General features: G+C 47.9%; 2 protein-coding genes across 10 annotated transcripts in view; one reads left to right on the top strand and one right to left on the bottom strand.

Moving 5' to 3' along the window:
• FAM219A (family with sequence similarity 219 member A) overlaps positions 1-16054 on the bottom strand; it is a 54031-nt gene extending 37977 nt beyond the window's left edge. For all 9 annotated transcript variants that reach the window (XM_036855606.1, XM_036855607.1, XM_036855608.1 and 6 more), the window contains exon 1: positions 15693-16054. In XM_036855606.1, the coding sequence (XP_036711501.1) occupies positions 15693-15752 (60 nt within the window). In that variant the 5' untranslated portion in view covers positions 15753-16054. The remainder of the gene's footprint in view (positions 1-15692) is intronic.
• Positions 16055-16273: 219 nt separating this feature from the next.
• DNAI1 (dynein axonemal intermediate chain 1) overlaps positions 16274-21361 on the top strand; it is a 60220-nt gene continuing 55132 nt past the window's right edge. Inside the window, exon 1 of the mRNA XM_036854094.1 lies at positions 16274-16531. Coding sequence (XP_036709989.1) covers positions 16502-16531 — 30 coding nt within the window. The 5' untranslated portion in view covers positions 16274-16501. The remainder of the gene's footprint in view (positions 16532-21361) is intronic.

Below are 21361 nucleotides of genomic sequence, written 5' to 3'. Positions count from 1 at the left end.
TACTTCCCAGGACACTGCCAATCAGGCCATTTCAACAGCTGGCCCTTCAGCTCTCCAAAACAGGACACTGCATTAAGCCCTGGAGGCTACAAAGAGTACATGGAAAACAGAGAGGAGACAGACCTTAAGACACAGGTACCCCGGGACACTGGGGAGCCCAGCTTAGATTCCCATCCCTATGTCCTTCCACAGTATGGCCCAAAAGCAGGAGGGTTGGAACTGGATTATGGCTTCTTGGGGCTTTAAGTTCCAAAAGTATGGGTTTAGGGTTGAAATTAACCAGGTCCCAGTGACAGAAGGTGCTCAGTGACAACTCTCCAAACTGCCAAAAGGGGGCAGTGTAGTGTTATGGTTAAGAGTATGGGCTTTGACTCCACACACCTGGGCTTGAAACAGGGCTTTGCCACGAATTAACTGTGTGACCTTGGGTCTCACTTGCCTTCTCTGAAGATTAAGGGTATACCTTCTTCATACTGTTGAAAGGATGAAATTAAATGTCTGTCTGGTGGCAGACACACAGTACTCATAAAAAGCAGGACACAAATCTGTAGGGTGTATATGATTGAATATGATAGCCAGATATGACATGGCGTTACCAAATAAAAGAGACAAGAAGATTGACTCCATTTATTTATTCATTCATTTGTTCATTCAGCCTTTCATTCAACAGATATCTAGTGAATGTTTACTATATGTTAAGGAAACTTGTGAGGCACAGGAGACATAATGAGAAATAAAAATAGATATGATCTCTGCCTTCATGAAACTTGGTCTTCATAAGGACCCATGTGAACAGAATAATCATACAAACATAAGTAAAATTATAAATGTAAAAAGTGAAATAAGGAGAAGGCCACTGACCAAGTCTAGAGTTCAAGAGAAGCCCTCTGTGATGAAATTATAGCTGAGCTAAGATCTGAAGGATGTGTAAGAGTAACCAAAAAAAAGGTAGAAGGTGCAGGAAAGGCATTTCAGGCAGAAGGAACAACATGAGCAAAGGTTCTAAATCAGAAGGGAGTCTAGGACATCAGAGAAGTGGAGGAAAAGCCAGTGAGGTTGGCTGCGGTCATGGGGTATGAGATCAGCTGGAGAGGAAGGCAGGAGCCAGACCACACAAGGCCTTGTAGGCCATGTTAAAGATTTGAGTCTTCATAGTAAGAACAAGCTGTTAAGATGTAATGTGCTGTATTGGGCATCCTTGCTACTTGGCAATGCTTTCCTCTGATATTTCCTTTCATGGGGATGAAAAGGATAGAGCTTTACACAATTCCTGCTGCAGCCATCTGGGAGAAAGCAGCAAAGAAGTACTCTGCAGCAGGTCTCTTCCCAAGACAGAATGAGTCCCTCTAGATCCTCACTGCCCAAGGAAGAACTAGACATAGGAAGAATGTGAATGGGGCAACCAGGGCTGTGAGACTCATCAGAAATTCTATACTGGGTAAATGGGCTGTCACTACAAAGCTAATGTTTTCTGGCTGCTGCGTAGCCAGCCTCCAATTCTCAGCTTCCCTGCACTATCAGATGCTCCTTTGCATTGGTCATAATGACTAAGGGACTAATAGCTATTAGGCTGGGTGGTGGTGGTGCAGCACTCCTGGGGGCAGGGGCAGGGCCCAGGGGTGGGTTCAGATTGGCAGGAAGCAGCTCTCAAGCTCTGTGTGCCTTTCTGGTTAGCTGGCTCACAGTACCCGTGGTGCTTGCACTGTTTGCTTGGGGCATATACACACTTAGAAGTGCAAAGTCTTTCCAGTCTCTCCTGTGTGAGGAGAGACACTGGGAGTGAAGATACTGGGCAGCACGGGAATGCTAGAAGTCCCAGAAGGTGGTGGTCGTGTTCTAGCCCTCAGAAGTTTTTGAACTTGGTTGGAAAGAGAAAGGGCCTAAGAGTGCTGGAGCTGCCCATCCAACCCCTCCTCCTGCCTCTCCCGGCCCACAGTCGGGCTAAACAGGAAACCAGGCTTGGGTCCCTGCCAGGGCCCAGGCTGGGGCAGGAAGCTCAGGAAACAAGTGAGAAAGACCCTCCTCAGCATAGGAGAAGGCTGCTCAGAAATCCCTGGGAAGGCAAAATCAACCCAGCTCCTGCTGAACAATCTCCCAGGGGAGGAAGAGACTGGAACTGCCTCTACTCTCCAGCATGGCCAAGTGTGGCCCTCACAGGATTCACAGAGCTCAGACCTAGGGGCTCCATAAGGAAAGACAGTGCTGCCTCAGTGAGAACACACTCCAAGTAAGGACCCTCCCCTCAGAACCCAGGTCCACTGTGAAGCGGGTTGGGTACATGTGGTCTAAAGACAACCTAGGGCCATCTTGGGTTGATAAGGAAGGAAATGATGGAATAGGGTAAGGGCAGTGGTAGAAAAAGTGGACCTAAAAAAGAGAGGGCTAGGGATATCTGTAATATCTCTGGGGACAAAGGCAGAGAATTGACAGGGGTTCTCTGTTGTCCAAATGTGAAGGAAACTCCTGATGAAATAATGGGCTGAGTCACAGACAGAGAACAGACTTGTGGTTGCCAAAGGGGAGGAGGGGTGGGGGGAGGGATGGATTAGGAGTTTGGGATTAGCAGATGCAAACTATTTTATATAGAATGGATAAACAACAAGGTCCTACTGTAGAGCACAGGGAACTATATTCAATATTGTGTAGTAAACCATAATGGAAAAGAATTTGAAAAAGCATATATATATATATATATATAACTGAATCACTTTGCTGTACAGCAGAAATTAAAACATTATAAATTAACTATACTTGAATAAAAATAAATTTAGAAAAAAAGAAAGAATGGACTGAGGCGATAGCTATCAATGGCTGCTAAAAGCATTATGTGAAAGGCTGACGGAGGGATCAGGCTAACTACACAACTAATCAATCTGAACAACACAAAAAGTAGGACAACCATGTGTCCTGTGCCTCCTGACATGATGCAAGAGGAAAGACAAAGCACCACCTTGGAAGGATCCTTCACAAAAAATGTTGAATCAAAATCTGATCAGACCTTGAGATTTAATTACCACTTTGCAGAAATACAGGAGACAGAGGACTATAGATGAAATAATTATTCAAAGTAATCCAGTGGGTGGGTACAGGTGAAACAAGATTAGCCCTAGGTTGATAGTTATTTAAGTTGAGTGGTTGATTTTACCTTTTTCTCTACTTTATATGTGTTTGAAATTTTCCATGACAAAATGTTTTAAAATTTTGAAGAAGGTCTGCAGACAGGAAACTGCCTCCTTCTCCAGCCCACAGACCTGTGGGAAGAGTAGTTGCAACGTGGACTTTTTCAAATGTTTCCTGAGCCCTGAGAGTTGGCCTGTGAGAGCGGAAACAGCAGCAGGACATCCTCCGCTAGCCTCAGTAGTGGGGTTCTCCAGGAAGGTCCACTCCACCAACAGGACTCTGCAATAGCCATGGCTGGGACGGGCAGGGCCTCCTCCAGCCCAGGCCCACTCAATTGAACCCCCTCTGGGAATCAAGGGGAGCACAGAGCACTTCCATCTCTAGCCCGGCCTGATCAGGGCCCTGTCAAGGAGGCCAAGGACTCTTCTCATTTGGTGATAAGTAGAATAAACCATCTTCTCACCCTCTCCTGTAAGAGCTCCCTTGGGAAGCACATGCAAAAAATGGAAATCACCAACCCCTGAATCACCATCAACTTTTAGATCAGAAATGATACAGTAATTTGCACTTCATTGTCATGTACATGATCTTCTTTATTTATAAAATAAATAAATAAAATAAAGAGTCTGAAAGATTAGGAGCCTGGCCAAAGGTCATAACAAAAGGGCTAGAGCTAGAATGTACCCAGCCGACTTCCTACCAAGGCTGTGCATAGCTCCTGCCCTGGGGCCCATGTCCTTCACTAGCTCTCCCTGATCTCTGCACCCCCCTCAAGGATACTCAGACCAATTCCCCTCATGGGAGTTCCCTAAGACTACCTGGCTGCTGTAGCTCAGCCCCCGGCGCACAAAGGATCTGAAACATGAAGTTCCATCAGGAAGCTGATAAGGAGGCTGATAGACGAGCAAACCCTGGGGGCTGACTGGTTCCCTTTGGTGCCAGTGTTTTCTACCATCCCCCAATTTGGTCTCCCTCCTCGACTCCATGTAATTTTCCCTCCTCTTCCCCAAACTACTTACTAGCCACCACCTCCTCCCTATGTCATTATCCCCACTTGGCCTTTCTCTAAGCTTATGATCTCCTCTGAGCCAGGGCTGGAAGCAGCAGGCTCGCTGAGAGCAAAGAGGACTTTCTGGAAGCTGAAACCCTCAGGGAACCCCTCTGGGATTTGCAGGAGGCCCAATGGAGGCCCCTCTCACCAGCTGCTGCAATTTACATGCCAATGTGACTGCTGGCTTTCCCACCAGAAGCAGGCCTGCTCCTGGACAGAACAGCTTGTAGCATTTGGTTTTTGTGGTAAGGAGAATGTGAACCCCATGCCTGCCACACAAAGAACAGGACATCCAGGGTGGCACTCTTGCCTCCCTCTAAGAGCTCCAGATATATATATATTTTCATCTCCAGGAGGATGTGTGCAAGTCATCCAGTGGTGGAAGATCCAGGTAGGAGTTCTTCATCAGCAGAGCTAAGTTTTTTGCTCACTAAGTATTACACATCACAACTCTATTAACAGCTTTTCCAGCCTCACAACAAAGTGGGCAGCACAATCATCAGCTGTGCTACCAACAGGAGAGCGGCTGGATTGGCTCTCCCACGTTCTCCTGCGTCTTTCTCTCCTGAAAGCTGACCTCATGGTGCAAAGGGAGAGGATGGAGAAAGGCCAGTCTGTAAGGGACTCAGACTGCAAACTCAGCTGGGAGCCCCCACCCCACTTCTGGGAGCAAGGAGCAAGTCCCTCCTTGTCAGAGCACTCAAGCCCTTTCTCACCCTGTGGTCTGAGCTCAAACATCACTTTCTCATAGGAGCCTTGCCTGACATCCCCAATCTAATATGGGAGGCTTTATTATTCTCTCTCATGTCTTTTCTGTCACTTGTCATAGTTTGTCATTGTAATTTTGTTTGTGCGCTTTATTTGTTTAGTATCTTTCTTTCCCACTGGATTGCCAGTTCATAAGGGCAGGGACCATGTTTGCTTTATGTATCATATTATTCCTTGTGTCTGGTATAGTGTCTTGCATATATCAGATGCTCAAAAGATATTTTTTGAGTAATAAATGAGTGCCCCAATCCATGTATCCCCCTGACTCTCCCACAATTCCCCACGTGTACCTTCTACTCTGCTAACGAACTCCCACCTAGTCATCCCCCTCTGGGTCTCTCCTGCTCCCCTCCTTAGAATCACCTCCTCCCCACTCTTGTACTCATTTTTAAAGGATGCAGCTGTAGTCTTCTGTAGTTCTGTTTCATGAGAGCAAGTTTCTTCTTTGTCAGACTGTGAGCTTTGGGAGCAGAAGCTATCTGCCAAGGAGTTAAAAGAGGAGTTGGGGTGATGAGACTTACAACACAACACATCAAAGTGTACACTCCAAATCAGGATATCATATGTATCAAGTTATATGCCACAGGTTATAGAGGCTTTTGGGCTTGGTTGAGAACTCACTAGAATAGTCAGAGAAGGCTTCCTGGAGAAGGGGAGTTTATATGGACCTTTGAAGAATGGGTAGGAGCAGAATAGGCAGAGAAGAAGAGGGGAGAGAATATTTAAGAGGAGGCCTCAAGATGCCAATAGGTGAGAAGAGGTGAAGGGCCTGGCTGGACCTACCAGGAAGAAAGTTGGCATGAATGGTAGAACATATGGCCACCTGGAAAGGCAAAAACCTAGTGTAGATGCCTCAAAAGCCAGTGGAGAAATTTAAGTTGATGCAGAAGAACTGAAATTAAGCCCCAGATTGTGAGAGAAATATCATGGGCCTGGGAATCAGGATACCTGGGTTCTAGTCTAGGCCATGCCAACCTCCAGCTGGGCAATGGCCAAGCCTATTTATCTTTGTGGAATTCTGCTTGCATATTTGTAAAATAGGCAAAAATTATTTTCCCAATCTATTGCACAAGGTGGAGTTCAGGTGCTTTGGAAACATCTTTGCATCTACCTTAGAAAGAAATTTAAGATAAGGATAAGACAACTGCATCCATAAACTTCACACAGAGACAATGTTTTAAGGCCACAGGAAAGGTAGAATGGAGAGTTCACATCTTATTGAAGGAAAAGAAAGGATACATGAAGAATGGGGCATTTTTGTGATTGGCCTTGAAAAATAAGAAAGATTAGCAAACACATACTAACAGAAAACAAGGAAAGTGCTGCTCATACTAAGTTCCACAATGAATTTTTTGGGGCATGTTTATATTGCACATACTTAACAGCCATGTTTATTGCTAGAATGTTGTTCCTAGCTCCTGCTTTACAAAGACTGTGGCATTTTGCAAAGAGCAATGTGTCTTCTAGGTGCCTGGCCTTTGGCCCAGTTTAGGAACTGCTACCACAGGAAACGAGAGGCAATGGAGTCCAAAGATAGAAGCACGTCCACACTCCCACCTAACTGCCCTGGTTCCTCCCTGTGAAGCCACAGATAATATGAAGTCTAACCATCTTTCTTTTCTTAACTCCAGCCCTTTAGGCATTTGAAAACCTTAAAATGCTTTTTCTAAGACTGTTGTTGTTTATATTTTGTTTTGTTTTGTTTTTGCAGGTTGAACAGCCTCAGTTCTCCCAACTATTCTCACAGGACATGGTTTTGACTCTTTCATCATTCTAGTCCCTCCATCTTTTGAATAATGACATCAGCACAAAATGCAGGACTTTAGATGGCACTGACCAGTGCAGAGTAGGACTATCACCTCCCAGGACCTGAACTTCAAATTTCTATTAACGTAGCCTAATAGCACATTAGCTTGTCTGGTGGCTGTGTCACACAGAAGACTTCCATTAAGCATCTGTCCACATAAGCACTAGCTCTCTTTGAAGGTCTGCCCTAGTCTACCCACTCACACAGCCTTAGCCTGATTCCTATTTAAATTCCACATTGCTGAATTCAGCCAGCTACATCTCTGAGAATAAGAGTCACATTACACACATGTGGTAGAGTTTCTACTAAATATGAAACCGCCACCTCACTAGCCCCAGTGGACTCTTACCTGTATTAGCAGCCAGCCTAACCCAAGATGTGACTCCAGGTTCTTGCTTTGATTCTACATTGCTAAGGCAATGTGTCCTGAGTTCAATATAACAATATGTACAGCTACTAAATATGATCATGAAACCTCGACTGACGATAATGGAAGTACAATATCAATATTTTGGATAGTGGCAGCCCCACCGTAATCTGTACTGGTCAGATCACATGGAGAGGGCTGTGTCTACTTCCAGGGGTGAGAAACTCAAAAGTACCCACTAGAGCAGCCAGGATGACTAGGGATTTGGAAACCAGACTCCAGGAAAATGGTGGAAGGAAAAAACAAAGCGTTTAGCCTGGGAAAAAGAGTGCTAAGGCTGTATAGCCGACAGTAGGGCCTTCTCCTCGCCAGGAACTGCTGGCTCAAGGATCTCCTCTTGTAGCCTACTCCTTCTTCTTGCTCCTTCAGCCAAGGGCTTATAGTTTCATCTTAAGCATGACCAACACCTTATGAGATATTTATGAGATCTCTTTCTGAATCTGCCTCTTTTCCCCTCTTATCTGCTCAGCAGAGTCAAGGTTCTTCCCTCTTACATGGCCTGTTTCCAAAGGATTATTTACTTTATATCAAGTCATTACTTCAAAAACCCACACTGAAAATCAGGGGAGGAAAGTTCAGTTTTCTCCATTCATTTCTTGAAGAACCATATCCTAAGACTCCAACCCTCAGTGAAACAGATTGCTAAGCTGGCTAACATCTCCAAGAGACTTCTTTCCCTGTGTTCTTTGCCTAAGATAACTATGATGATTCAGGGCTGCCAGGATGGCAAGCAGAAGCCTAGAACTGATGTTTCCCCCACTGAAGACTATGGCAGACATGGAAACTCAACCATGTCACTGTTTCTCATTGAACCAGGACTCAGCCTCAGGATCTACCTTAACACATGCTCCAGGCAGCCACTACTGATCAGTGGGCATTAGCATAAGGGGTGAATAGAACTGAGGCATGAAGCACCACACCAGGATTAAAAGTAAAATACAAAATGGGTAAAGTGTACAGTATATGAATTACATCTCAATGAAGCTGTCAAAAAAAGAAAAAAGAAAAGTTAATGGTGAAAATGCTGATTTCACCAAAGCAGCGTTTAGTAGAGGGACCTGGGAAGTAAACCCCCCTCAGCATTGTCTTGAGAAAAACGAAGCACCTGACCTCGTTTGGTCAGAAGCAAAAATATTTGCTTCTGCACCTGCCAAAGTTCACTAAGAACTTCCTACTGATGGCAACAAGTTCAGACCCTGACACAAAGCAGCAACATCCCATTAGAAACTACCATAGGGCAAAATGGCGTGGGTTATAAAAGAGGCTCAAAAGAGCTGGGAAGAATAGAAATCTAGACCCGATCAGAAGAGAGACTAATTTCTAAGTCAGGGTTTCCCAAAGAGTATTGCATGAAACACAATGGTTCTGTAAGACATTAATAGATGTAACATGAAAAAAGGTTCCATAGTTCTGTAAGTTTGAGAAACACTGGATTAAACAAAGCTGGAAAGATTTCTTTATTGCAGGGCTTCTCAGAGTCTTTAAAATGCTAGTAAACATTGTGATAGGATGGAGTTATAGGGTTTCCCAAAGGAATTTGTCTATAGGTACTTTTTTCCCCCCATAAAGTATCTCAAAGGACCAATATTCCTAAGAATATACTATAGGAAATGCTGGTCTGAGCCATGCTTGACTGAGAGCTTCACTAATTCCTCTATAAGGATAAACTTGGGAATTAATATGGGAACTATAAATCATTTATAGCTTGTACATAATTATGTTTAAGTTAACTACATAGTAAAATATATATGGTTCTCACTCCATAGTTTGGGTGCAGTTAATTCGATAAAACTTAGTTAAAGTACCCCTTCAGGTATTGTTATAAATAGATAGATGGGGTGGACTTTGTTTATGACAGCCAAGAGTCTGGTGATGGAAACAGGCAAAACCAGGACAGGAACCACCGTAGCTGTGCTCATTTCTGCTTGGGTGTGGCTTCTTGTCATACTTAATACTTCCCAGGGCTAGAATGGTCATTCAGAGAACATTCTTTATGGCCATTAGTCCCCTCTTACTTGTGTACACACTCACATACATCATCATCATCACAGAAACTTAAAATTCACCCTCAAGAAACACAACCATATGACCCTCAGTTTGACATCTCTGAATAACAACAACAAATTCAAGTACACATTTGCTTGAACTGGCTCCTAAGAATGTAAAATCTAGAGGGATCTCCTACTAGCCCCCATCTACCCGTTCCCCAGCCCAGACCCTCTGGGCCTTCTTCCTAGACAACCTCCCCACTCCCTAGAGCCCAGGAGTTCACTCGGCTGCCCCACAGTGAGGCCGATGGGTCACGTGCCGATTTCTGAACTCCAGAGCGGAGCCAGATCCACAGCTGGCTCCAGCTCTGCCCCCTTCCTTTCTCCGCCCAGATGGCCAGATTCCCACCAGAGTCTCCTAAGGAAACAATGACTTGCGAGCCTGCTGAGCCACGCCTCTTGTTTCCTTCAACCAGCACCTCTGGGTAGCTGCCCTGAGCCTGATTCTCCCCTTCCTGCCTCCTCTGGGGCTCCCTGCACCAGTTCTCCCAGGGTCTGCTGGAAAGCATGAAGCGGCTAAGCCAGGAAGCTGAGTCTCCCATGTCCCCTTTCCAGACACAAGGCTCCACCTGCCCTCACAAGGAGGGTGGAGGGTCCCTGAAGCTAATCAGGTTCAAGTGAGGAAGGCTCTGTTTTCCATCTCTGTTCACTCTGAGCTATAGTCAGTCAAGGGCAGCAGGCAGTTGGGGGTTGGAAATGACTCAGCTTGACTCCCAGCAGCCATGGAGTCAGGTAGCCTCCTGGTACCATGTGCCTCCCTGCAGAGGCTACACTTGGGGCATCTGAGAAGCCAAGTCACCCCTGAGCAATCTCAACCCAGAAGCCTGCTCCCTTGGCACAGTTTGCCTGGAAGATATCACCCTGGGTGCTGTTTCTACACCAAGTGCAGCTTTCCAGGCTGGTCTCAGAGAAAGGAGGTACATGTCCTTTTCCATTCTGACTCTTGCAAGTGAAGCAGTAACTCATATATCCATCCATTCTAGAGGAAATCAGTGAAAGGGCCCAGCTCAACCAATCAGCCAGAAAACCATAGGTTTGACCAGAATGACGGTAAAAGCAAGGCCAGAAACTGCAACAGAAACACTCTCTCAGCCAACAAAGGATTTTATTTTTCCTTTATCAAAGTGCTTCGGGGGTGGGGGGCGGGGAACAACCTACCATGGCTCCTCACTGCCACCAATTCACTTGCATTCATCAAAGCAGGTTACAGAGGAAAAGTATTCACTGGCAGATGAGCACACTTACCATCCTTTTGAGGCTGTGGGGCTAGTGTCACTCTGCTCTTTGGTTTTTCAATAACCCCAAGATTGCGGCTTCAGAAGCAGAGCAAAGGAAAACGGCAGCCTTCTTGGGGCTAGTGTCACTCTGCTCTTTGGTTTTTCAATAACCCCAAGATTGCGGCTTCAGAAGCAGAGCAAAGGAAAACGGCAGCCTTCTCCCATATAAGCAGTCCCTGAAGCCAAGAGGTATACAGACCCTCTCAGATTTCCTGGGATGGTAATGGTACCTCTTGCCATCCAGATATATACATGCCAGAAACCTGGGAGTCATTCTGGACTCCCTACCTCTCCACCCCACCTCCAAACAGGTACCACATCCTGCCTATTCCACTTTATTAGTCTCTGTACATATGTCCCCTCTCTCTTTCTGCTTTAGTGTAGGCCTTTGTCATCTCTTGCCTAGATTATTATTATACCCACCTTCATATTCGTTTTCCAACCTCCAATCTCACCTTTTCCAATCTCTCAACCACTCCTGGAATGATAGTCCTAAACTCAAATTTGATCCTGTTATTTCCTTAACTATAATGCTTTATTCATTCAAATGCACCCTTTCGATTCTGCCTCTATGCCCTTTGCCTGGAACTCTTGTCCTCACCTCCTCTTCTTGGTCTGCCAAGTTTCTAGTCCTCTTCTAAGAGCCAGTTCAGCAATGTCTCCTCTGTGAAGCCTTCCCTGACTACTTGACGAAAGGCCTTACTGTTTTCCTTTGGCGCTGCTGGACCTGGTTCTTACTTCTTACGGTGCTCATCACCCTGAATGCCTCAATCTGTCTTGACTGTGTATATCCATCCCTGGAGCAAGAGGCTGTGTTATCGAGCTCAGCACAACAGTCAGCAGAAAGTAGGTTCTTAGTGTTTGTTGACTGAGGAGATGAGCAATAAGGGAGGAGCTGGAGGCCTGAGCAAACCTGACCCTCACTTTGCAATATAGGAAGAGAGAGAAGGGTGTGCCTCTTCCTAGAACCTGAGAAATGCTACTGGGTCATGAGTTACCTGGACCATTAGGAGAATCCACCCTTAAGCTGAAGAGTCCTTTTACTACAAGGAGGTGACTTAAGGCTCCCAGACCACAGAATACATGTAGGTCAATTTTCCATAGTGGCTTCTTGCTAGCTTTACAATGTTCCCTCTGCCACTTTCAGGAGCTGCTGTGACCCACTCACTAAATTAATGTCCTGACCATCCCCATCCCTGAGCGCAAGGAGTCAGGAGGAGTCTGAAATTCCTTTCCAAGCTCACGTGGTCAAAGGGTCAGAACCTCAGCTTTCCTCATCTTCTCCCAAGCAAGGTGTCACTCTTTCCTAGGAATGCCCTACATTGATCACCACTCTTTCCTAACGTGTATCTAAAAGCTTCCTGTAGCCATTTGAGCCCATCTTTCTCCTGGCCACCCCCTGGAGAGATCTCACTTATCTTTATCTGTAAAGTACCTGGAACTGAGCATATGCTTGTGAACTATACAACTGAGTTAACGGATAACCTGGGTTTCAGTGAGGCCAGACTAGTATTTCTCTCAAGAGCACAGAGACCCTGTCCGGTGCCATATGCTTTCCCCGCCCCCCCCCACCCCCACCAAATCTCTTCCTCTCCATTACAGCCAAAGAGAAGACATAGACTGTGAGGCTGTACCAACCAGCCCAGCAGACAGACAGTAGGGCCAGAGAGCCTATCCCTGCTGCTCATACAAACAATAGCCCAAATTCAACACAATTGCTCAACAGAGAGCCTTGGACAGCTGGGAGCTTCCCTAGATCAGTAAGGTGTGTGGCTTGGCCATAGAACTGACATACAAGGTGTGCCTACCCCTGTCTTTGCGAAAATCTGTGCTCAGAAACACTCAGGCTTGTCTAGGAGATAGACACAGGAGGAGTGGAACCCAGGGACTAGGTCTCCCAGAGGAGCTCTCATTCCTTTCATAAGGAGACAGAAAGAGACCTTGGGGAGCTCTCAGGGATAGGCCCAGGCCTGGTTCACCTGCTGCGATGCAGCCAGGCCAATTAAATAATTGGTGTGATGAGGAAAGTAGGGAGGCAACTCCCTTCAGGCAGACTCCCACCCCAGACAGGAGGCTCCGTGCAGCTGTGGCAACAGCAGCAGCAACAACAGAGCAGGGATCTCTTCCTCTTCCTCCCACTAGCTGAGAACTAATGCTTAAATTAGCACCTTGGAAACATCCAGATCTGCTGGCTGCGCCTTCCCTCCTAGCTCCTGCCGCTCCCCTGGGCCTCTTTTTCAAGTGCAAGTTTCTCTTTCAAGTAAATTGAAAGAAAGATGTTTTCCACCTAGAGTTCATCTCTCCAAGTAAGGAATGGCCTCTGGATTCTTCCAACCACTATGGGTGGGAGAGCGTTATTTGATGATCAAGCCCATGTGACAGGCCACCATCGGTACAGCTTGGTCCAGAAAGGGGCAATGATACTGACACAAGCATTGCCTTGTTTCCCTTAGGGCTTAAGGAGACAGCCCCGCCTCTGCCCTCAGAGGGACTCACACTGAGGGGGTGAGCAAGAACAATAACTTCTGCTGAACTGTGAGCTCCAGGAGGCAGGGCTATATCTGTGTCTATGTTGCTAACCACTGTGTCCCCAGTACCTAGTATATACCTGGAACAGAGCTGGTGCTCAATAAATATTTGGTGAATGAATTTGCTGAATCAATGATGTCAGGTCACTATGATATTCTTTGGAAGAGTGAGGAGCTATTGTTTAAACGTTAAAGAAATAGTTTGTCTTCATTTCATAACTGGGAAACTGAGTCCAGAGAAGAGAGATTTCCTAGAGGTCTTAATAAATAATGGCAAAAAACGAAATAGGTCACAGCTGAGTCTGAGACCCTGGTTTTTAAGGTCTACCCAAACACCCCTAAAGGGCCACTTTGCCCTTCTTTTCTGCAGTATGCCACCTTGATTCCTTATGCCCCGAAATGAAGACTCTTGGGGAAACTCCACACAAGACTCTGCTGGTCTCAATAATACAAAGAGCATTTAAGGAGTTCTGGGGATCCTCTAGACTTTGACCTGGGAACAGTGGTGGAGAGGCAGAGATCTGCAGGGCAATGGCTATGACCCCCAAATGGGGGATGACTGTATTGCTACTTCTATAAGGCTCTCATTCAACCTCAACAAAGTATCCTCTTGCAGAGAAGGGCTCCTTTAGCCTTCAAGAAAAGGGTCTGAAGGCAATCACAGCTTTTCTGATAAGTGCCTCCTTGCCGTAAGCACTTCTACTTCAGAGCCACACAGATCAGAAGCAGCCCAGGAGTCTTCTGAGGACACTACTCACTCAAACCATCGTTGCAAACTTCAGGCAAAAACAGAGGCATCAGGGACAACTGAGAGAACCTGGTGACCCCTTCCTTCTCCCCTCTCCCTGGACAGCTATTGCCTCCCTCCTTAGGAACCCCAGATGGGAGGCAAGAACCAACTCATTGCTTTCTTCTCATTCATTTGGACCTTCTCCTCCTTCATCTGCCCTCCCTTTTGATTCTTGATTAGATACGTACAACTGGAAGGGCAATCTAGTTTGACAAGCCAGGTTGGCTGGAAAGATAATTCAGAAAGGAGTGTTCTCTTAGCCCAGCCCAAAGTTCTTCAAGTTCATGGGACAGACTTCTCAACCAGGATTTTCCGGCCCTCAAATAACCCAATGATGGCATCAGGCTAGGAAAAAAGTCCAGCAGCATCTCTCTCCCCAGTTTAATATTACACTTCTGTAGAGCTTCTCTGTTTGGGCTTCTAGAACTAAGTAGTCACAAAAGGGGAAAAAAGACACTTATCTCCGGCTAGGTGGCCTCTAATGATTCTCTCTACCATCCCCCAAAAGGTGTGGCTTAGAGTTGGTCATGGGTCCCTGCCAAGGTCTGTCTTGGCTGCTGTAATGGATAGATTACTTGCTCAGAAAGCCACAAAGCACATCTGTCAGCCAGGGGCGGGGGTCCCAAGGGTAGAACCTGTTCCTCACCTCCGCCTAACACAGAGGGAAGAGGGTTAGGGAACCCCAGAGCTTCAAGACCTGGAGAGCTCTGCTCAGCTCTAGCTGAGCTCATAGAATAGGGCATCCACACCTTCAGGTTCCTGGCCTGCCTTGCCTCCTTCCAGCTCCCACCTGGGCTCCAAGGGGGAAAGGAGAAGGAAAAGCGAAGAGAACAGAGCCGGGCACTCCCTCCCTTCTCCCTTTCCTTCTCCCAGTTGGAAAGACGCCGCCGCTAGGCCTCGGCGTCTCTCGCCCGGCGGATGTACAAGCCAGTCAGGTAGACGCCCCGGGACGGTGGCCAATGGGAATGGTCTCCCCTAGGCCGGCCTCCGTGCATCGCCCTCCCCCTTCCATCCCCTCCGCGCCGGCAGCGATGACATCATTCTTCCCTGACTCCGGGACCGCGGACAGGCGGCAGGATCGGCGCCCAGCAAGGACTCCAAGCACGTAGGCCTAGGATGCTGGGGGCTCTTCCGAACCGGTGGGCACAGGCGGCTCCAGTGCGGCCCCGCCCCCTCTCCTGCCGGTTCCCCAGCTCTCTCATGTGCGCTCTGGATTCTCCATCTCGCCACCGAGCTCTTTCCTTCCCGGCTCCAGCACCCCCAGCACTCTCTTGACTGCACTCTCTCCCGGAGAAGAACGGAATTCCCGGGTCCTGCATGGATGCCCTGTCCCCACTCGTCCTCTGCCCGGGCCCTGCGTTCCCATCCATAGCCAGTGAACTGGCGGGGAGGCCCCTCCTCCTCTACAAACCTATTCCCGTCCCTCAGACAGACTGCTCCTGGCCCCCTCCCCCGCTCTGAGCATCACAGGCCTCTAGGTCTAAACGCCTCCCTACCTCTCATCCCAGCCCCCTGGGCCTGCCACCGGCGGTGCCCCAAGACAGTTCCCTTCCTTTCCCCGCTATGGGCCTCCCTCCACTAACGGTGTGCACCATTGTGCCCCCGCTCGGTTCCATCCGACGGCGCTCCCCGTAACTCCCTTGGCCTGCCTCCGCTGGCAGTGCTCTCCGCCCTTACAGGCCCCTCTGCTGTCATCCCACGTATCCTCCCACCGTTTTCTAGTCCTCCAAGTCCCCCTCCCCCGGCGATGCGTTTTCACGGCTCTCTACTCCATCCGAGGCGCCCCCTCCGCACAGTCCCCAAGGCTTGACTCCCTCCCTCCCCCTCAGGCAGCGTCCCCTCCCGGCCCTGGCCTGCCCGCCGCCCGCCCCCTCACCAGCGGCTGCATCTCCGAGTGCGCGGTGGGCACCTGGAACCGGTCGATCTCCTCCATCATGGTGCCGGTGGGCTAGGGGGCCGGGGGTCGGGCGCGGCCAGGGACGCCAACGGGACCGCGCGGGGCGGCGGCCCCAGGAGCCGGGTCGGTGGTGCAGACTAGGCCGCCCCGGACCAGTCGGGCAGATGGAGGGTGGGCACGAGGCGGGAGGTTTGCAGTTGGGCTGAGGCCGGCGTGGCTCCGTCAGCTTGCCTAGCGCTACAGCGACCGTGGCCCTGCAGAGCCGCAGGTCTTGCCTCGCCTCCACCTCCGCCGCCGCCTCCTGTCAGCAGCTCAGCCACTGCCGTGACTCGGCAACTCCACTTCCGGGTCCGGGACACCGCCTGATCCTGCATTATTCATGAGGAGGCGGTGTCTAGGCTCACTAGCCCCTCCCACATGCGGGAGTTCGAAAGGCGCGGCAGCCGGTCATCTGGCCTTAGGGGGCGGGGCTTAGTGGAGCTGGTGGTTCCCCGCGCGCCCAGCCCCGCCTTCCCCTCGAGCAGGGAGGGGGCATCAGAGGCGCCTGCGCCTTGGCTGCAGGTTAGTTGCTGGGTAACCGCGTCAGGGAGGAGCCGATTCCATTCTGCGAGGGCGCGGGGACCCAAAACGTCGGGTGTCCCCAAAGAACCCCTGAGACTGGGAATTGAAGTGAAAGAGAATCCGGATTTCCTGTGCATGATTGAGGGGACGGACAAACTTCTTGTCCTCTGGCAGGGGAGCGTTTTGTAGGCGCTCCAAGTGTTGAGGTGCTTCCTGCTTCTTCGAAGATGCCCCACAAACCACCGCCTCGAAGGCAGGTAACACACACCTCGACCTGCTCTATCCCGACGACCTCTGACCTTCGCTGCCAATGACCACTGATCATACCTCTGCTACTGATCCTTCATCTTCCTTTCCCTGTTGACTTCTCTCCCCCCTGTGATTCCTGACCTGTGTTCCCAGTGACCTCTGACCCTGTCCTGCTCTCTCCCACTAATCCTAGCCTCTTCTCCCACACTGCCCCCGACCCACTGTTTCCTACCACTCTTCCACCTGTCCTCCTCTCACCGTTCCATTCCCTCACTCCACAGACCCAGCCTGACGGGCCCATCCTCCTTAAACCCCCATCACCACTCCTGCCAATATGTTCCTCATCGTCCTCACAGTCTTGTCTCAAATAAGTAATTTCTCCTGCCCTTTGCTGAGTGCTCAGTGCTGGGCTAGGTGGAGACAGTGGCCTTTGGGAACTCACAGGAGAGTACAGGAGAACTGTACCGGAGACACAGAACAGATTGTGTGTGGGAGTATGGTTCAGATCTTCTGTGTTGGGAGACTTGTGAGGAGAGACAGTTCAGACAAAGAAGAAGAGGGCAGAGACTCCTTTCCCATCCCCTTTCACACATTCCTTACTCCAAACTGGCCCCTCCAAGCTGTCCTTGTTGCCACCTGGACAGATGTCATCCCTTCTCACAGGAAACCCAAGAGTCACCCCTCTTAACCCACCCAGCTTCACCCTGAAAGGAGAGGCAAGGCCCAGCTTCTCGAGGAGCTCTCTGTGGTGAAGCCACTCAGTCCTTCAAGAACCACTTTTTCCAAACCGTTTATGAATTATCATCTTGGGACTAATATGCAGTTTCTTGCTTTGTGAGGCAGGGCTTCTACTTACTTATTCTTAAATAAGCACTGTCTCAGGCCTAGGTATTTTGAGGTTTGGAGACCAAATCTGTGTGCATGCTCTTTGTGACTTTACATATTTGGGTCTGGCCTCCTCCGTATTGTTAGACTTTGCTCCTTTGCTTCTTTCACCTGGCCTTCCATAGCAGGTGCACCCATCGTTCTTAGATCTCTGCAACCATGGGGAAGCTGCTATTCCCGTATGGCCTTGCCCTAGTTTTATGTCAGGGTTGAACTGTGTTTTGAAGCTCATGTACTGGGCTTGGGGCTACCGACTTTTAATTTACATGCAGTTTGTTTTAAATTCAGCATTACTGAGGTCTGGTTTACATACAATGAAATGGACCATTTTAGCTGTACATGTTGACAGGTTTTGACAAATTTATATACCACCACAATCAAGATATAGGACGCTTCCTCTACCCCCAAAATTTCCTTGTACCTCGTTCCAGTCCATTCTCCCCAACCTCCCAGCCCCAGGTAACCACTGATCTGCTTTCTGTCACTCCAGATTCGATTTTTCTAGCAGTTTGAACAAGCTTGGGAATCAGTTTCTCCAGCCCATTAGGGGAGACATTAGAGGCTAGGTAAACTGAGAGCAGAGAGAGGTGACAGCAGACAGGAGACAGAAACCCAGGTCAACTGGCCTTGCGCACATCAGCACTGCCCCCTGGAGGGAAGGGTTGTTTCAGAACGGGGTAAACATCGGTGTGCGGAGTGTGAGCACAGGCTGGGCTGTGCTGGGTTGTATTCATCACCCTCTTGTCTCATTGAGGCCCAGTCTGCGTCAGTGGTGAGCTGGGTGTGGGACTGCCTTGAGAGCCTTGAGAAGTCCCTGTCGTCTGGGAACTCAGTCCAGCTGGAGAGACAGAACACAGGCATAAAAAGATAAGGGAGGATGGGATCCCTGGGGCTGAGAGGGAGAGAGACATGCAGGCTGGAGCAGCATAAAAGCTTCAGGGAGGGGGCAGCTATGACTTGGATGCCCGCAGTGGAGAGGGAAGGTCAGGATTGGGTTTGTTAGGGGGCAGAGAAGAGTTTAAACTCCATTGTTTGTATCGCTGATCAAACCTTTTATTGGCTCCCTCTTGCTCTCAGAATAAAGTCCCAAAAGTCCAACTTGGTTAGTATGGCCTACAAGGCCTTGCCAGGTCTAGCCTTTGCTACCTACCCTACTTCAGATCTCATCATTGCTCTGTGACGATTCCACAGTCCCAGCACACCCTGAACTGCCCTCACTTCCTGGAAAGTGACATCCACACTGTCTTCCTCCTCTAGGCCTTTGAAATTGCTGTTTCCATTGCCTGCCTGGTACAGTCTTTTCAGTTTGCTGCCACCTGCTCCATGCCACCCTGCCCCAAATCTCTGTTTCATCTCCTGTTCATACATCACATCTCAGTTTGCCCATCATATTCTCCTATAAGGGATTAAGTCACCTTTCCGGAGGCAGGATAGGGTGATATCCCCACTAGACTATAAACTCTGATGGCAAGGATGGTCTGTCTCATTCATTGTTGATTTCCCTGAACCTAGCACAATGTCTGGAATATATTAAATTCTGAAAATGAGTTGAATATGAATTCTGAATGCTTCCAATTGTTCTTTGGAAATTTTGATCTGAGTGAGTTTGAAGGATAGAAAGGGTTGAGCCTGGGATGAGGAGATTGGTGGGGAGTGATAACAAGGAAACATCACTGTAGAAGCATACTTTTCTGGGTTTATGTTTATATCTGCTTTGGTAGCAGGGCTATGAATGGTTCACATTTGAACCACATGTACCCATGCCTTAAGAGCTGGGTGTTGGAAATTAAGAGGACAAAAATTCTGATGATATAAATATTCTCATTTGACAATTATTTATTGAGCACCTGCTATATGCCAGGTACTGTGCTAGGTATTGGTGATATAGCAACAAAACAAACACAAATCCCTGCTCGCGTGGAGCTTATCTTTTAGTTGGAGATAAATTGTCAATAAACAAATAAGTAAAATATATAGTTTATAAGGTGGTGATAGGTGTCAAAAAGAAAAATAAAGCAGGGGAATGGACTAGGAAGTTCAGGGAACCAGAAGATTATGATTTAAACATAGCGGTCAGGGGAGACCTCATGGAGGTGACATTTGAGAAAGATCTGAAGGAAGTGAAGGAATTAGCTATGTGATATCTGGGGTGGGGAGGCATTCCAGACAGAGGACATAGCAAGTATAAAGTTCCTGAGATGAGAGCTTGCTTACACATGTTCTGGATCAGCAAGGAAGGGAGGAAGAAAATGGCAGGAAATAAGGTTAGAGACATGTATCCCTCTACTCCAGAGGGTTAATCAAATATTCATGGCATATTAAATTGATCATGATGAAGCTCCATGAATCATAATTTGTAATTAAAATTCATGAATGTCAGGCACCATAAACCATGACCAGCTCAAAACATCACTGCTAATATCCCAATAAAAAAGTGTCCTTCCTGAAAATTTCAAGAATTCCAACTGGCTGCATGTGTATATGCAAGAGGAGCTTTGCATCTTTGCCAAACATTGCCTGGCAGGCAGACTTCTTAGTAGAGGACTGAATTAGAGTCTTCTGTGAACTCCAGTTAAAGGCTAATTTTAGTTTATGACTAACAAGTTTTAGTACTCCTTTATAACTCAGTTATCATAAAAAAAAAAAAAATCAAAGTCTGGCATTTTGCTTCAGTTGCCTGTAGGAGCCAAAGAAAAGACTTGCATTTTTGGATCATTCTGTGATCTCTTCAGAAGCCCTTCTGAGACAATACTTTTAGAAATATTGATCTTGATGAGGTGTGACTAGGGTAGGGGTAAGTGGGCAGGAGTCAGTGCAAGGCCAGAAGAGAGTCTTAGATGATTCAGAGATTTTGAGTCTGATGACTGGTCCTGGGATCCACAGAAGAAAGGACAGGAGGAGGTGAGCAGAATCTAAAGGAAGTTGATGCTTTGTCCAAAGTAAGATCCCTGCCCTTGTGACCCTTCTCCTCCGTGTCATCCTCACTCCCTCACATCCTTCCTTCCTCATCCTCTTACCTTCTTTAAGCCCTAGGTATGATCCTGTGCCCCTTTACTTCCTAAATCTCTCAAATCAGACCACTTTTTTCCTATTCACTGCCACCCTGCTAGCCCTACCTACCATCATCTCTCACCTGGAGGGCTGTAAAAGCCTTGTAACCAGTATTCCCCTCGCCCACTCATGTCCCTTCCAATCCATTCTCTACACTGTACCAAGTGATCTTTTCAAGCTGTCAATCTGATTATGTCATCCCTCCCTCAGAACCCTTCAGTGACTTCCTACTGCTCTTAGGAGAGGGACCAGATTTTTAGATAACCCTTCAGGAGCCTGTATGGGCTGAAGCCTGCTTGGGTCTCTAAGCCTTAACTTGTTAACACTCTTCCAATTATTGCTGTACGTCTGTTCTATATGTTGTCCCTTCTTTCTGGAACACTCTTCGTGCCCTCCCTCCCTCACACATGTACTCACTCTTAAGATTCCAGCCCCAAAGTCAGTGCCCACAACCGCCTTAATGCCCCCTGCCCTGTTAATGAGAAGAGAGTTAAGTTTCCTCTATTTATAGTCTCATTGCCCTTGATCCTTTCGTCCGCAGCATGCATCCCAGGGTGTAATTATTCACTTGTTTGTGTAATTATTGGATTATTGTATGTCTCTCCCATTAGACTGTGAGCACCTTGAGAGCAGGGCCTGTGGGTGTTTTTGCTCACATCTGTATTCTCGGCTCCTAACACAGCGGCCAACACGTTCAAAGCTCTCAGTGAACGATCGTTGAATGAATGATGGGATGTGGTTGAGAAAGTAGCATTGGGTGCAACGGAAGCATGTGGGAGGAGATCCTAACACTGATTCTGGGGGAATCAGGGAAGATTTCTAGGAGGAACAACATGATTTAAGGTTTGGACAAGAGTTCAACACGTAGGATAAGAAGGACTGACCCCAGAGAGGTTAGAAGA

Source organism: Balaenoptera musculus, chromosome 6, assembly GCF_009873245.2.
Source record: "Balaenoptera musculus isolate JJ_BM4_2016_0621 chromosome 6, mBalMus1.pri.v3, whole genome shotgun sequence".
Lineage (NCBI taxonomy): Eukaryota > Metazoa > Chordata > Mammalia > Artiodactyla > Balaenopteridae > Balaenoptera > Balaenoptera musculus.
This window is presented reverse-complemented; position numbering and strand designations above follow the sequence as displayed.